General features: G+C 41.8%; 1 protein-coding gene across 1 annotated transcript; it reads right to left on the bottom strand.

The window, feature by feature from the left end:
• Positions 1 to 2,348: 2,348 nt before the first annotated feature.
• LOC117480564 (aryl hydrocarbon receptor nuclear translocator-like) lies at positions 2,349 to 15,964 on the bottom strand. The gene is given in 21 exon segments (XM_034127907.1): positions 2,349 to 4,263; positions 4,468 to 4,578; positions 4,580 to 4,605; positions 4,690 to 4,867; positions 5,216 to 5,411; positions 7,530 to 7,717; positions 8,122 to 8,209; positions 9,036 to 9,158; positions 9,411 to 9,562; positions 10,037 to 10,111; positions 10,206 to 10,340; positions 10,776 to 10,852; positions 10,975 to 11,060; positions 11,237 to 11,302; positions 11,397 to 11,499; positions 11,621 to 11,834; positions 12,823 to 13,036; positions 13,872 to 13,919; positions 14,037 to 14,084; positions 14,888 to 14,981; positions 15,595 to 15,964. Coding segments are annotated over 21 exon segments (2,343 nt in total). The 5' UTR covers positions 15,632 to 15,964; the 3' UTR covers positions 2,349 to 4,179.
• Between the last annotated feature and the right edge of the window lie 2,016 nt (positions 15,965 to 17,980).

The raw sequence follows: 17,980 nt of genomic DNA on the forward strand, positions 1-17,980 counted from the left end.
AAGAGAAACATCTGTTGAGCATTGTATTTCCATTAAGGAGAACGGTAAAACATCTGTGACCAATTATTCTGAAAGGGAGAGTATTTACCACTGTGTCTATTAAGAAGTGTTTCACTGCATGTAGATTCTGGTAAAATGATTAAATCACAAGTATTCTGTTGGAGTCAGCTTTTCTGTTCTCTGTCGTTTAAGTCAAGTTTGGCTGATTGTATCTTAGAATGATAATGTTTTTTGTAAAACCAAAATATTAAATCTGATTAAATGCAAAGGCTCTGACCAGAGACAATTTTGTTCTGCTGAATTGTTAATTGTATTGTTTACAGTTAAACAAAACTTTACATTTTACATGTACTCATTCTTATTTTCGATATATTAGTGTCTTAATATACGGACTTGCAGTCATTTATTTGTATCTCACCAGAAAGATACCTGCATGAAATCATTGGTTTTCCCAATTTCTAAATTAACAGTAAAATATTTAATCATGTGAAGAATATACAGCACACATACAAGCCAGAACAACTATGCTCTGTCTTTGAGGAGTTTTCCAATTGTGAAATCATATTTCATCTTACTCATAAGCATATAAGGCACATTAAGTACATCATGTAATTTACATTGCATACTTACATTGTTTGTAGATGTTGGATAGACATATATAAATAATAATATATGTTGTAAATTTAAGTATGAGCTATGCAAAAGCTATGGCAACTCATTTTTGAAATGTATTTAGACTGCGTCATGGCATTGCTGTGTTTATATTCAGGTCAATCACTCCTGTGATTGTTCCTCCTGGTATGTGGCGGTAGAGATATTACTGTAAGGGTCCAGCACCATCTGAGCGCAGCGGACTATGGTCACCAACAAGAAGAAGCAGAGCAGGAAGAAGAAGAAGAAGGCAAATCCAAGGTCCACATCCACATCCATCCGGGACACAGGGAGCACTGGAGGGTCCATGTTGACAAATCCACCAAATAATAAATACAAGTACTATTCCTCTGTTGCCTCATCTGTTTAATTATCTTTTGATTGTTTAAACCATCAAAGTAGTTCCACTAACACTTCAATTATAAAAAAAATCCATGAATGGCCAGCTCCTCTGTAGATGCTCATACAATCCATTGTGAAGGTTTTTATCTGAAAAAACAACTTTTCTTCTTTTTTGTCTGAAATAAACAATCAATTTCTCTGTGTCTTGGATCCTTTTTTCTTCTCCCAACACCTAATGCCCTCGTCCCAAAGACAAGATATATTGGTGGACACACGGTGCCCCATTTGGCACTCGTGTTCTCCATCAATAGTTAATAAGGAGTTTGGTAACAATCAGGCCGTTCCTGAGATTAGAACACTCGGGCATCTCTGTGGTCTCTTCAGGAGAGTATGCTGGACAGGAGATGACACCTAACAGGAGTCACTGGATCCCCTGGTCACTACAAGGTATGGACACAGGACATAAATGTGTTGCCTCAAACACATTTCTAAAGCTTTATAAAGCAAATCTGGTGTGCAGATTATGAAAGATTAAGATGCTGGCTAAACAATCCGTTTACTTCAAACATTTTGGCTGTTTCTGGACAAAAAGATAAAATAAGTAGGTTAGTGGTCAAGATGCAGAAAGAAAAACGAAAAGCTTGAGGAAGAGAAAGAGGATATGACGCCCTAGGGGCAATCCACTTGAGAGCGGTTGGAAACTGATCCTGACCCAAAAAGATGCAGATTGCTTGTATTCTGATGCCACTACAGGGACACACACGTTAAGAGTAATGTGACTCTATGCAAATAACATTGAATCTGGGTTAAAACATTGGATCTGAGTAAACAACCAACACAACAAGTGTCTATGTGTTGTAATGGTATCAGTGTAACAAGATTTAAAGCACAAGACGTCAGTCAAGTGCAACCCAAAACAGGGCAGAGTGGACACAGTAAACCTATCTTGGACCAGTACTAGCATTAGTGCCATCTGTTTTCACCTCCAGGCTGTGAATGAGAAGGGAGAAGGACAAAGACGGAAACCGATCCTAGGAGATACAAACGGATCTCTACCGTATTCACCAATAAACAGAATGGGGAAAACAGATACAGGCCAATCAAAGCATGTTGGTTTTTGTTTCTTCATCAATTGAGAACTTAAAACTGTTTCAAGGAAGCGAATACATGCAGGGTTGTAACTGAAAACAGCCATGACTCTTGCATGAGTGTGATCAGTGTAGTGCACGGCTGAAGTGGCTATGGACAAGCCTGGAAATATATACAAGTTAGTAATTAAGGATTAAATGATGCCGTGTGCGGATTAACCCGGCCATGACCTACCATGAGTGCACAGTCCAAAACAGTCAAACATCTTAATTTCAACAATTTAATACAAAAAAAGACAAACTTTTTCTCTCTCATTTAACATTTCATATACATTGTATTTATATATTTGTGTTTCTATGAGTGATAAAAGTTCACATCATTGGAAAAAACAACCTGGATACAGAGCAAACAATAACAAAGATAACACAGTCCATCCTCTCCAAGATGAACACTGGACAATAATCAACATGGGTTTACATACAAGTCATTTGTCAAAAAGTGTGCGAGTGTTCCACACAGACAATGGAAACATGTAATAAAAAGGGTCAAATTGAAACTATTTCGACATATTAAAAATCTAAATATTTTTAGAAGCATCGTCTTTCACCCAACAACATTCTTCTATATTACAAACTTTCCCACAAAAAATGATTGTATAACACAGACGGTCGGATCCAAATGTTTCTCACAAACTAGAGAACAAAATAAACGTTTTGGGCGTTCTCACTTGTAGATCAGATTGTTTTTAGCTCTGTTCATTCCATTTTAATCCTGAAGACCCTGATCAAACTTAAATACCAATCAGAATAGGGCAATGCAGACGTCAAGAGATCACAAGTTTCAAAATAACAAGAAAATACTCAGGAAGCATTTCAATTAAATCAGACATTTCTACCACATCTCTTCATTTTAAAATCATCAAGGAAAACAGTTATGACAACAAATAAAGAATGGCTTTAAAGATACACAATTCCTGCTTGTTAATTATTGCTGTGAGATTTCTTTCTTTATGTCTATTTTACAAAAGGAGTAAAAAAAAAAGCCCATACTTGGTACAGGGTAATGCCGAGCGAAAGAAAGAAGAATATGAAGCAATTCAGAAACCCTACAACTGTGTTATAGTTGATATTGATCCTGTATGTATCAATGTTACATACACACATGCAAACTGTAGACATGTTAAAGTAGACAAGGAAAAGTAGATTGTATACATTTCCAACGAGCACCTAGACAAACAGTGAGTAGCCATTGTCACACTGTTGTTGTTGAAGGACATCATTCAATGAAGAAAAACCTCACGTGTTCCTCAAGAGGATAAACTATATATTTAAAATGTAAAGGTGAAGCCACCAATGTACATATAAAACTGTACTCAGTATACATCTACACATTGTAGAATCGCTCCATGAAAGCGGTGCAGAGACATGCAAAGTCATGCTGTGGAGTTCAAACTGTGAGTCGGGTTGGCACAGACAGTGGTGGTTTGCGTGCAACAGCTGAGATATTACAAAAATAAAATAAATCACCAAAGCTGTATATCCCTGCAATTTCCTGAGAGTTTAAATCAATGATTAAATCGATTAGTCTAAATGCTAAATCAGCAAAAAACACCAGTCATCAAAGCCTGAGAAAATCTAGAACATCTAAAAGGCCGTTGTGTGTGTGTGTGTGTGTGCTTACTTCCTGTGTATGTTTACCAGAGTGTTTTTGTACAGTCTATTCGAGTGTGGTTGGGTGATTGTGCGTTTTTATATATTTATGTTTATATATATTTATATTTATCTCACATATCTACAACATAGGTTGTTGACCTTTGGGCAGTGCTAGCTAGAGAATTCTCTTTCAATGGCTGGAATATTATCTTTTTGTCCTTGATTTTCCTCCCCTTGATATCTGCAGTCAGATATATCCCTCCGTCTGTAACTGGCTTGTGGCAGTGCAATTTAAGCCATGCAAAGCAAGGGGAGAGTGCTACTCGCAGGAGCAGGAAGAAGAGAGGAGCAGAAGAGCAATAAGAGCTATATCATATCAAAGGTAGTGAGGGCAAAATCACTCAAGAGGACAAAGGGGTAGACCGGCGGATAAGTGTGGAGCAGGTCACTGGTCGAACGAAGGGTAGATAGGGATCTCAAAGTCATCGCCGTTGAAGTTGGCCGGCTGGTCCAGCATAGACAACACATCCTGAATCAGATTAAATAGATAAAGAGACTCATTTTAAGTGACAGAGAGAGAGAGGAGAGAGAGAGAGAGAGAGGGAGACGAGAGAGAGAGAGGAGAGAGAGAGAGAGAGAGAGAGAGAGAGTGGAGAGAGAGAGAGGAGAGAGAGAGAGAGAAAGAGAGAGAGAGGGAGAGAGAGAGAGAGAGAGAGTAAGCCTGTTCACTCACAGGAAACATGTCTTGCTGGTTGCCCTGAGCATGAGGATGCTGCTCTGCATTACTCTGCGAGAGCTGATGGCCCGGCCACTGGGGCCACACTGCCTCCGCCGCCCGGGGGGGGGAACTGAGCCCCAGACTGAGCGCCATCTGGGATAAAGCACAGAGCCGTGAGAGGACGTACCAGGATATCAGAGACTCAGAATCAAAAATTCTGTTGTTACATTAACCTACCATAACCATTGGTGTTGAGGCTGGCACGCACATTCATGGGCGGGTAGTTTCCATTGATGGTGGGGGTGGGAGAAACTCCTGTGGGCATCTGGCCAAAAGAGTTGGAAGAGCCACTGCCATATCCTCCCATGGGAGCAAACTGTGGAGACATGATCTTTGGTGCCTGGGGCGCCACCTGCTGGTAAAACAGGAAGAGTCACGTACTCATTTGTAGATAGACAGTGGTGGAAGAAGTGCACAGATTACTTCAAAGTATCAATATAGCAAAAGGAGAGGCTAGAACAATAAAGTAGCATTAAAATGGGGACTACGTTAGTAAAGTAAAAGCATGTGAAAGTTGTGCTTAAGTACTTTTGAAAAGGTACTTTTCTCGATAGATAGGTTGGATGCTAAATAAAAATGTGAGCTTGGTTACATGGATAAACACATACAAGGATCACTATAAAAAAGTATTTCTAGTTGTATTTATTTGGCAATAAAGATTGATTAAAAAGCAAAACAAAGTCAAATAGTAGATCTTTCTTACCTGGTTATTAAACTGTGCTTGTGGTCTGACTCCAGCGGCCGCACCAGGCCAGCCTCCTGCTGGGCCCCCATGCATGGGGCTGTTGGTGCTGGAGGGGGTCACCGACTGAGGGACTCCGTTCTGACGGGACATCTGAGCGAGCATCTGCCCCGCCGAGTGTGCTGGCTGCGCCATCTGTGGGGCCATGGGGACCGGCCTGCAGACAACAGGGAGGGGAGGAAGAGCTCCGTTACCTGGCTGTCAGTTACTAAGACTATGTGTAGGAAATGATAAGTACCATATGAAGGGTTATTATTTAATACATAACAATACTCTTAGCTAGGCAAAAAAACTGTCATGGGGGAAAAAAGCTCACCGCCCTATGCATTAAATGGAAGACATAAAAGTTTTTTCTAGCACTACTTTTTATGCAATCTGAGCCGCTGTCTGCCACTCATCTTTGCATATGGACAATACAAACATCGTTAATGTTTTGGAGAACAGATAGAGCAGGGGTTTTCAAAGTGTGGGAAGGTGAGCCTCCCCTCGGAGAACATAAGAACAGCCGCACCCCCCCTCCCAATTATTATTGTTGTTGTTGCTATAATGCAGGGGTATTCAATTGCATTTCAAAGAGGTCCAGTAAGAGAACATGTCATTAAATGCGCTGTTTTCGCTGTCTACCTTTCTCTTTTTTGAGCACGCCATTTGAAATGGCTCTGACTGTTTCTCTCTTCTTGTCTCGTCTCTGTTTGAATCTATCAAGTAGCCTCACCTCCTTAAAACATTAAACAACAACCTTTTAAAACCTTTTTATCTTTATGTTTTAAACATTTTTTTAAAACATTTTTAACACCGTGGATGAATCCTTATATGCTCCCGGCAACACACTGAACGTCCACTCTGCCTCCTTATTACACTCACCCCTACTTTAGTGGGAACAATGAGTCTGCGTCTTTGCTGCAGCCTTGACCGGTACTTGCTTTCGATCAAAGTAAGTATTAATACAATTTAAATAAAGGGCGGTGCCGGCTGTCAGCGAACCGAGCCGGCCGTCAACGGCCCGCTGACGACCGGCCGTTCTGTGATTCCCCAGAACACACAGATGGCCAGTCCGCCCCTGCCAGGACCGGTCCATGAAAATCCTAGCTTCAAATAATCGTGATCATACTTCCTCCGTTTTCTGCCAGACGCTGTCTCCTCTCTCACTTTAGGTAACTTCACTAAAAATCGATCCATGTTGCCGCTCACATAAAGTTAGCTGAAGTTAACTAGCTACATTTCACTGTTTCTCGTTATTTCTTTCTCACGCTGCGCCTCCCCTGAAGCTCTCTGGAGCCCCCCCCGGGGAGGCGCACCTCACACTTTGAAAACCGCTGAGATAGAGTATCACCAAACATAATATTGAGATACTTAAGTGATGTAGCTCTGTTCAAATAAACATAGAAACCACGTCCTCACCCCCCACAAAATGTATAAAACAAATAAGAAAGGTTGATGTAACAGCGAGAAACACTAAAAACGGTGTGCTTAGAGGAATACATCCTGATGAAATCATCATCACTGTCATGCAGCATCTGGGCCGGCTTAAAGCACATGTTGGAAGCCTTTGTTCTCTGATACCCTTTATATACTGAGAGTTTTCCCATGGGCCCTGACAGGCTATTATACATTAAGGTGTTCCTGCTATATTTGCTTTGATAGGCAAAACCTTCAGACATGCAAATCAGTGGATAGGTTACATCAATCCATCAGTTCATATCATCTCACTACAGCGAGGAGCTGCTCTGAATATTCATGTCGTTTACAGTACATAACAATGAAGTGCTTTAACATTAGAAAAATAGACAGAAATGCTATTACATAACTATTTTAATAATTGATCAAGCAAAAATGGCAGAAAATGTAAATATGGACATTTCCTGATTTCCTTGGTGTTATATACAATTAAATTAAAACACAATTAAACTATCCCTGGGTTTTGGACTGACATAACAAGACATCTGGACTTTGAGAAAATAGAAGCACATTTTTATATCCTGACATTTTATAAACCAAATAATGAATTATAAGAATAATAATCAGCACAATGAATTGATGTCGCAGCCCTAATCCTATTATCTTCAGCTGTTAACTTGAGTATATTACTGGACAAAATCACTGTTATCTCCAAGAAATAACCTAATTAAGTCAGATCTCAAGACAACACGATAACAAGCTTCTGGTTTCTGTGCTATGTAGTTTGGTGTGGTAAAAGACTGTCTGAAAGAGCTACACAATGTATCAGATGACCTTTTGCTCTGCTCTGCAGGAAAACACTTAGAAGACTTCCTACCTGTATGCATCATTGGAACGGCCAGCAGCAAAGTTATTGGCTGCTGGGTAGATCTGTGTGGCGGGGGTGGAGGTGGAGGGCAGGCCCTTGGTCTGATCGGGGCCTTGGAAGAGAGAGGGGTACAGCTCGGGCTTCTCCAGGCTATTGCTGTGGTCGGGCCCCGCTCCTGTCACCGGCAGCACCGGCATCTGAGGACCACCAGAAACACTCAGTCAGGGGTCACTCTCTTTAAAACTCTCTAAGTGGTGAAACATTGGCCCGACTGAAATGTTGATATTGATCTTAATTCCTAAATGAACCAAGGCATGAACACAGAGTTAAATACAATTAGGAAATCTTCAAGACTTAAAAGCTCTATAACAAAGTATAACTAAGGGTTAGCTGAGGTCGAGCATGAACAACAGGAAGTCAGTTGTGATAATGGGTCTCCCCCGACATCCGTTTGTGTTTTCCTGCTGAACAAACAATCAACATCCTGCAACCGTTTTCATAAGAATGCCTGACCGGTCATTTCAGCAAAATCCTGAAGATCTATGCTCGGATCAAACTGCACAAGTACATTCATGTGTCACCCATGGGTGCGTGGCCTAACCTGTGAGAGGGCGATCGGTCCGGCCTCATACAGACCGTCTCTGGCTCCGCCTCCTTCCAGCTCCGCCTGCTGCTGCTGCTGTAGCTGCCTGAAAAGGGAAAACAGAGAGAGAGAGAGAGTGGGTCTAAAATAGCCTCATTTCCATTTTCAAGCCCCTCCACTGTTGAGTGAGAAAGCCCAAACACCTGCTGTCAAAATAGCACCGCCACCGGTCACCATGGCAACATGGCAACATAAAAGAGAACGAGGAGAGAAGAGGAAGACAGAGACACAAAAGGTCTGTTATACAAACACGTAGCGCTAACATGCTACACCACCTATGTTCAAACCTCCATATTATCTACCAACTATTACACATGCTTCCTATCAGAGAACAGCACTATTATTTTAGAGATGCACCGACTGCTATTTTCTTGGCCGAAGTCTTGCACATTTTTTCTTCTTTCTTTCTATTTGAGAAACAACCAAAAATGTAATGTCTGCCAAATGGTACCACAATACATGTCCTTCTTGTTTTTAAGGTTGTTTGTCCAGAGCTTTTTTTTGGACTTGCATGTGTTAAATTGTGAGCTTTATTTATTCTTCACTCATGCTGGAGTAGTTCCACACAGACGAGATGTTGCCAGCGTGGCTGTGATGTTACTGTCTGTGTCTGTTTTGTGTGTGTCGCTGTATGTGAGACGTAAAACCATCACGCAGCACAAATTCATCGGACAATCTATCGGAGCATCTCTACTATCTTCGTACTACTACAAGGGAACAGAGACAAAGGAGAAGAATCACCCAGAGTGGAAAAGGAAACAAATACAGAAGGAGTGTAGTTTGCTCTAAACAGCAGTTGTCTCCCAGGAAGAAGCAGCCCCTGTTCTCCCATGCAGGGGGGGGGGGGGGCGGGTAGTCAGGCCTGGTCTCACCTGCCGGCCATGTGCCCTGGACTGAGCATTACAGGAGGGCAGCTCGGGCTGCCCTGACCCAGGGAGGGGGGCAGCGAACCCCCTGGGGAGGAGATGGGAGTGAGGGGGTCCTGAGTCGAGTTTCTAATGGCCCACAATCAGAGATGGGCAGAGGAGGGGGGGGGGGGAGGAGGGGTCAGTGTGTGGCTTATTAAAGGGGTTGTGGTAATGGCGTGAGAGGAAGTGGGGATCGAGGGTGACAGGGAAGCATTCAGACAGAGGGATCTTACACAACAGTGACATTTCAAAACGTCAATGGTTTCATTATGGACTGTATTTAATTGTGTAATAATGTTACACAATCAGCAGTATTGATAAAATCAGCGTGTGACTCACTTGACATTAACATTGGTGCAGATGATATACTCAATCTCCTCTGAGAACGGGTTCTGGAAGGTGAAGAAGCTGGTTCTCATCAGGTTCCACTCTCTGGATTTGGAGCGAAATCGAAACATGACTGACAGGACCTGGCCCTTCAGCTTCACCACCTGCGGACACAGCAAGCACAACAAGCAGTCACAATCTGGGGTTTTCATTGAGCATATCTTTCATTTTCATCTCGCATTACTCAAGTTTTACTGCAGGAACATTTGTGTTTATTCAAGTGGCAGAATTCATCTGGTTCACTACAGCGGAGCTAATGCTTTTGTTTAAGCTGAAGACTGACGTAGTGCAATGCAATTACGTTTTTGTCATGTCAATTTAAATAATTGCATTCTTTCAAACACCGACAGAAACAGAAGGGATGTTCAGATTCACCAGGGAACTACAAAAGAGAACTAAAGGCCATTTACTTAGTCATTTTAATCTGACTTCTAATGTATCTACATACAATGCTGACACATGTAGTCATATTTTCTTTAATCCTTTTAAGTGCTTGTACATGTGGTAGTACAAACACAAAAGAAAACTGAAATTGGAATCGAGTCCTCGAAAAGCTGCACATATTTAGTCAGTCCTACCTGTTGGAAGCCGTCTCGCAGTAAGCCCTGGTCTTCAGCGTGGGCGAGATCCAGAATACTCTTCCCCAATAATTCCTGCAACACGCAGCAGAAGAAAAAAAACACCATTAGCACAAAGGTTGTTGGAGGATGCATTCCCTCCCTGACATTTCCTCCGGCTGAGTGTTACCTGGGGCTGGTAGCCGACAGCGGCTATGCAGCGGTGATCCACGAAGGTGAACATGCCCTGACAGTTATGGCGCGAGATGAACTCCACCGGAACACTGAGGCTGTTGACGTCTGTGTCACCCGGGCAACAAGTCACCTTAAGGAAAAAATAAAATGAAAAACTGCATTAGCATTATGACCTAAAGGATGCAAGCTACCAGACTATGCTATATATATATATATATATATATATAAAAATAAATAAATAATAAATAATTTATATAAATTATATATATATATATATATATAATTCATGGTATTTATTTTAGCACTTTTTTCCAAGTGCTCTAAGCGCTTTACATTACATATATTAAACATGTAATACATTGAGTACTGTGGACAATACCCACAGGAGCAATTTAGGGTGAAGTGTCTTGCCCTGCAGTTTGTCAAAGATGCATACACGTCTCCAGTTAAGATGTAAAGATCCATACCAAAAGTTACATTTCCATAATGAATAACTTTGAATTATGCAACTCTCCTAAGCACAGCAGACAGATGTGCCTATGGACCCACGAGGCATCCCTCATACCTGTAATCTCCCAATGGCAACCAGACAGTAGCGACTCCCCTGAGTGTTGTCTGAGTCTTCGTCTGCTAGGGAAACTCCTAAAACATGCAAACAAATATATTAGCATGGAACACAAGGAATAACTTATACAAATGATTTTTCAAGCATCACTTTACAGGTCCCAGCAATATTATGAAGTACGTAAAGTGACTGGTTTTACCTGAAGGAGGCCAGGACTTGATGTATCCTGTACAGTGGACCACTACATACTGGGGTTCCCCTTCCTTGGCTGTAGCCAAACCATTCCTGAGGTGATGGAATAAATGATCAAATACACAGCAAATTCAATCAGTTCTGCTACTATGACATATGTTAAATTAGGCTTACTGCATCTCATTGCTTCCTGGCAATGGGGGTTGCTTATATTCTGCACAGTTATCACAATTAAATAAACAAAAACAAAACGTTTTTGTTTTGGTCACCTGTTTCTATTCCTCAGGAAGTTCAGTCTGTTCATGGACAACGGTTCCACAGGACAAGAGCCACACCTGCAAATACACACAGGCCGACACACAGTTATGTATCTACACAGACATTGATAGAAATAATGAAATGGATAATTAACAGTAGTGTGAATCACACCTCATTCTGCAGATGAATGATCGTCGGGCTCCCATACTCATTCTGGCGGACGACGGCTGGCCTTCCTTCTTCACTGTTCCTGTCTTTAAGTCCAACATCCGCCCTATAAAAGCAAAGAGGAGATAAAATGGACTCAATTTTGGGAGTAATGTTGTGACCATGCAACAACTTTTTTTATATTGACAAACACTTTTGAGATGAATAGTGTTTACACATCGTTGTACCTGTGTTGTTATTCTCTGCCGTAGAGAGCTGCTCTCTGAGCTTCTCTGTGTCGTCAGGGTGCAGCTGGTCGTACAGGGAGGACCCCAGCCACTCAGACTGAGCCTGGTTGAGGACGGGTGTCAGGGAGTCAGAGACGTAAACAATGCGGCCGGTCTCGCATGACACCACGAACAGGAAGCCGTCGGCTGCCTCCAGGATGAGGTGCTTCAGTTCCTGTAGAGATGGCAGGCCAGTCATAAGTAAGAATTTAAAGTGATTGTCATTTCATTTTTTGTGATTAACCCACTTTTAGAACACCCAAATCCCTATATATATATATATATATATATATATAAACACCTCCAGCTGCTTTACAAACAACTTTTTAACTACTGTCCAGTTTCTCTCTCCTGCATGCCACACACAAACAGAGACATGCACATGTATTAACAAGATGGTCTGGCAGCAATCCAACAAAACTGAGGAGTTAAACTTGTTCAAAATATGTAATTTAAAAAAAGAAGTATAATTAACCAGATTAACCACTTTATACAGATTATAAGGATATTTGTTTGAGGATGTATTTGTTATTCGTTTTGCACTACAGGTTAAATGCTAAACTGCATTTTGTTGTCTCAATACCTGTACGCAATGAAGATACAATTACATCGAATCTAACTGTATCTATGAACCATGGGCACTGTCATTGCTGTGTACACTGTCGACCTGGAGAGGGGTGTACGTGTGCTACCTCTATGATAGTGACACCAGTTACTTCTATGCACTTTTCAGCAAGGAGCCTCACCAGGAGAGTGTAGGGCCCAGGAGGCTCACTTACAGTAAATTACAGTCATTGTGTATTCATTAAGTTCCTTTTTGAGCGATGTACATGTTGACCAAGAGCCCAGAGGAAAGACTGGTGAATACGGTGAAATGATTCACAGCAAATGTTGTTTACACTAGTAAGGTCAATGTGCTACTTTAACTGCTTTTTCACTTGATTTCAATTGAGCTCACAGAGGTTTTGTGTAAACAACAGTGGGACTTTGAGACCTTTGTATTAAATGACTGCCTCGTCTAAAATTGCTCCACAATCTGAACATACCTTCAGCAAATTTAAAGATCCCCCCTGAGAATTCAATCAAACCCAATATAGTAGACTTTCTTCTTACATTTCACATCTCAATATCTATATTTCCCTGCCTCTGTCAGTTGCTCTTACCTGGTCAGTGAGAAAGGAAGGTTTGTACGATCCATCCGAGTTGGTGTTGCCACTTCCTCTCAGAGACTTCATATGAGACACGGCCATTCGGAGGATGGTTAGTTTGTCTGGTTTCCGTGCTAGTGCACTGCAGGTGGGCACCATGTCTGACAATTCAGTGATGTAAGCAGTCATCTTGTTCCTCCGCCGCCTCTCAATTTCACTGTGGTTCTCCCTGAAGAGGAGAGGAGACGAGGGAGGAAGGAGGAGGTACAGAGGATAGGAGGGATTGAGATGGGGGAAACAGATGGGCAGGTGGACAACATGGAGTAGAGTTTAGAGTAAATGCTGCAATGCAAGTATGCCAATCAAAGAAGTGGAGGGAAAGAGAGAAAGTGAGAGAAATAATGGACGCAAAAAACTATGAAATAATTTATGTAAAGAAATGATAGCGAGACAGCAAGAGAGACTGGTTTGAAAAGCCAGTTGGTGTGACAAAAGAGAGCAAGTGCAGAAAGAGAAAGACCATTTAGAAGTCCTGAGAGAGGGAGAAAGGAGACAGAAGGGACAGTTGCTCAAGGGGAAAGGATTACCAAAGTGAAAAAGGTCCTTGAGTCACACACAGCTTAGCAGTTAGTTACGCATAAAACAGTGTTGGCCTGACAGACACAGCCAGCTGCTTTGGGCAAAAAAGCAAAGCATTCTGACGGGCACCAAAACAGATGCAAAGAGCAGCAAAAAATACCGGTCATTTTGTGCTATCTAAATGATGATATGGGGTCCCGACAGGACAGGACTTATTTGTGCATTCAATATTGATGTGGATACAAGCAGGAGAAGGAGCCTTCCAAAGCGGTACAGCCATACCTGGCTTGTTTTTCCTTATCTGCAAAACTCTGATGCTCTTCAAAAAACATGGAAATGAAATCAACCCACTAAAACACAGGCCCGCAAAATAACAAAATAAAAATAAGTGCAAGGGTTCAACAACTATTGGAAAGGAGAGGGAGAGCGGCACTGGGGAAACTGTTGTATCAATAATGTTGTTCCTCTACACCCACCCCCCCTACCTGGCAAAACGCTCTTTGTCATTTCCGCCTCCTGATTCATCGTCACACCTAACAAAAAAAAAAAAGAGAAAACGTTTCTTACTATCGAAACAGCCCAAACAATCCCAACACTTGATCTATCACTTCTTCTTTTTTATAATGACAGGAAAACAGAGAGAAATGTACCTGAACAATTTGTTTCCATCATCATCATCATCGTCATCAAAGTCTGGCCTGTAATAAGGAGAAGAGAGACACATCAGTAGTTTCACATAAATATTCTCACAAGAACTTTGACCAAGAGTAAAATAAAACTAAACCAGTCAGCAAATTCTCACACAATACTGACATATTAGCAGTGGTGTAAGAAGTATACACATCCTTTCGTAAGTGAAACAACGAATACCACTGTCAAAATGATCCAATAGAAGAACAATTCCTGCATTAAAATCCTTACTTAAGTAGAAATATGTATATCTTATCCTTAAAATGTACTTAAAGTATAACAAGTCGATGTCCTTATTATACAGTTAAATGTGCCCCGTCAGTGTTTTACGATTTAAGACTATGTTATATTACTTTATTTTTTTTAAAACGACATTCTCTACTGTCAGGTAGTTTCATCCACATCAATGCATTATATGTTATATATCCCATGAAAACCCTGTTTCCCTCAAGTGAAATGAGTTCATATAACAGCCCTGTTTTGAGCTTTGTGACGATGCTTCTTCTAGAAGATCCATAATGGTTTTAAAGAAAATATGAACTGTTTAGTTTTTTGGTTTATTTGTAAAATAATGTTCAATCCTTTGTATTTTTGCTGGACAGGAAGGGCACAATTGTAATCTGAAAGCAAATAGCAACGACAACATGTTTTACTCTGAGATGTAGTAAAGAAAAAATATAAAAGGATAAAACTCAAGAAAAGGAAAAGTACCTAAAATTAGTAATCGATTACAGCACTTAAGAACATATATATAGGTTATTTCCAATACTTTATATCAGCACACTGTTAACACTACCACACAAACACTTACGCAGGTCTTCTTTTGTTGGTCCCTTTTGGTACAACAGCCCCGCCACTTCCTTGGGTCCCACTTGCCCCCATACCCAGATTAGGGTCTGGTAACTCTATTTATAACACAGAGGCACAGAAAGACGAAATGTAGCAGGGTTGACAGGTGATTTCCTACTGAGCCTCAAGCATTCAAAAAGGAAACTAAACGTATACACATAAAAGCCAAGTTAGGATAAACGAACACAACTGACAATGGGTTTATTTCACAACCTGTGTATTCAGCATTAATTTAGCTTCACGTCAACTATTATACTTTGAGTGTGAATGTTGTAGAGAGCTCACACAGCCACGACACTAAGCTAACGTCAAGGCTACATGCAGAAATCAATCATGTGAGCCACATTACCTAAACACAGAAACCAAGCTAGCAAACCACAGCTAACTTAGATTTTGGTTAATCTCATTGAGTCATTCAACATATCACAGCAGAGCTTTTTTTAACAGTCAAGTCGCTAATGTACCAGGTTAGCATGCTAACACTTATGCAATAACCAGCTAGCCTTGCTGTGGCATTAGCTTAGCTACTAAGCTAACTTAGCCGATGCTGTCACGCTATCTTTAGGAAAGTGTCCTCTTTAGCTATAAACGTCCATAACAGGTGTAAACAGATGCACATGAACATGAATACGTGACTTAATAGTCGCTGTGACTTTTATTGCACTTTACCTTGGTTTGAAGAGGACATGTCCGTTTCGAATAACATAAACAAACAACTTCGGCTGCGGAAAAAAAAATCCTCCAAACCCCCGCCCCTCCCCCTTGCTAGCCGGGTAGAGGCTAACAAGTGCCTCACAGATTTCCTCACGTATGCGCCTTTATTTTAAGATATAAACGCCCAAAACGACGACTATATCTATTCCGGGGAGACCCGAGGGGATTTACAACAGAAGAGAAAATAACGGTTTATGTCCTCTTTACTGTTTTCTCCCGGTTTAGGTTTAAAACCCCCATATCTGTTCAAGATGGCGTTTCAGTCTGTTAGAGCAGTGGCTGTCTGCTCTGTTTTCTTTTCTCCTCTCTCTATTGGAGATCGAGCCAGATACACATGACGTGAACTGTTGGGAAATCCATGTTAAGCGCCGCCCCGCCGGGAGGGACACGCAGGTCTGTAAAGTTAAAGCACCCCTGTTTACAGAGGTGCGAGCACATGTGACAGGCTGGGACTGTTTGGCAGTGTTGGGGGAAGTACTAACAGGTATTTTACTTTAAAAAGAAACAATACCACCATGAGAAAATGCCCCACAACAACAAAAAGCCACGCCTTAACAATCTTACTTACGTAAAATAATAGCAGTGTTAGCATTAAAATATATTTAAAAGCACCAGAGTAAAGGTGCTCATTGAAAGAGTGCTTAAGAAGTAATCTCCATATCAACTCTGGGTCTTTGCACTAAATATTACCAAAAACAAAAGATTATGGGTCTTATTTCCGACTGCTGATATGCTTTAATAGTTATAGTTTGCCATGCCTTTACTAGAGGCAACATTAAAATGATGCCTGGGCAATAATAGTTAGACTATAATTTAATATATATATTATTCAGGAATGAGTCAGTATATCAATCTTACTAATTATTTTAGAACAATTCCAAATGTAAATGTTAATAATAATAACAAATTGTATTTGTAAAGCACCTTTCATTGCTAAAAGCAATCCCAAAGTGCTACAGGAGGCGTAATAGAAACAAACAAAACAAAACAAACAAAAGTTTAATCAAAGGCTTTTTTTAAAAGCAAGGTTGTTAGGCCTTTCTTAAAGGCTTCAGTGGTCTGTGGAATCCTCAGGTGGTCTGGGAGGGAATTCCACAGGTGAGGAGCAGCTGCACAGAAAGCCCGATCCCCCATTGTGCAGAGTTTGGTCCTGGGGGGGCGAAGCAGACGGTTGGTTGTGGAGCGGAGGTTGCGTGTGGAGGTTTGTGATGTGAAAAGTTATTTGAGGTATGATGGAGCGTTCCCGTGGATGCACTGATGGGTCAGTAGTGCGATCTTGTATTAGATCCTGAATGAGACAGGAAGCCAGTGGAGGGAATAAAGAACGGGTTTGATGTGGTTGTACTATCTCACCCTCATCAGGATCCTAGCGGCACTGTTCTGTATGTATTGGAGCTTCTGAAGGCTCCCACTAGGAGTCCCGATGAGGAGAGCGTTGCAGTAGTCCAGCCTTGAGGAAACGAAGGCATGGACCAGTTGTTCAGCATCTGACAGGGAGAGTGTGGGACGGAGTTTGGCAATGTTCCTGAGGTGGTAGAAGGAGGTTTTGCACAGGTGTTTGATTTGGGTGTCAAAGGTCAGATGTCGGTCAAATCTTACACCCAGGTTGGTAACTGATGCAGAGAGGGATATGTTTTGGCCAGAAAAGGTAATGTGGGTTATGGGGGATGACTGGACCTGGTTTGGTGTGCCAACTAAAATAGCCTCTGTTTTGGAGCTATTAAGCTGCAGGAAGTTTTGTTGCATCCAAGCCTTTATCTCCTCAATGCAGGAGTTAAAGGATGCTGATGGGAAGGGTGATGATGATGGTGACAGTGAGGATGCATGTGGGATAGGGTCTGTCTTTATATATAGCTGTGTGTCATCAGCGTAGCAATGGAATGATATGCCATGCTGGCTGATGACACGACCAAGGGGCAGAGTGTAAAGGGTGAACAGAGTGGGTCCGAGGACCGACCCTTGAGGGACACCACAGGTGACAGGGTGTGTCTGGGACCCCGCACCTCCTAAGGGGACGTACTCTGTTCTTCCAGACAGGTAGGACTGGAACCAGCTCAGGGCGGAGTCAGAGAGTCCGATGGTGTATTGGAGGCGCTGAAGGAGGATGTTATGGTCGACAGTGTCGAATGCTGCAGTCAGATCCAGGAGGATGAGGAGAGATGGGGATCCAGTATCAGCCGCCATCAACAGGTCGTTTGTGACCCTGACCAGAGCTGTTTCAGTGCTGTGGGCGGAACGGAAACCGGACTGGAATTTCTCAAAAAGAGGCCGTTTCTCAAAGAGGCCGTTTAGTTAGAGATGGTCCTGAAGCTGGGCGGCAACTACTTTTTCCAGCACCTTG

Source organism: Trematomus bernacchii, unplaced genomic scaffold, assembly GCF_902827165.1.
Source record: "Trematomus bernacchii unplaced genomic scaffold, fTreBer1.1, whole genome shotgun sequence".
NCBI lineage: Eukaryota > Metazoa > Chordata > Actinopteri > Perciformes > Nototheniidae > Trematomus > Trematomus bernacchii.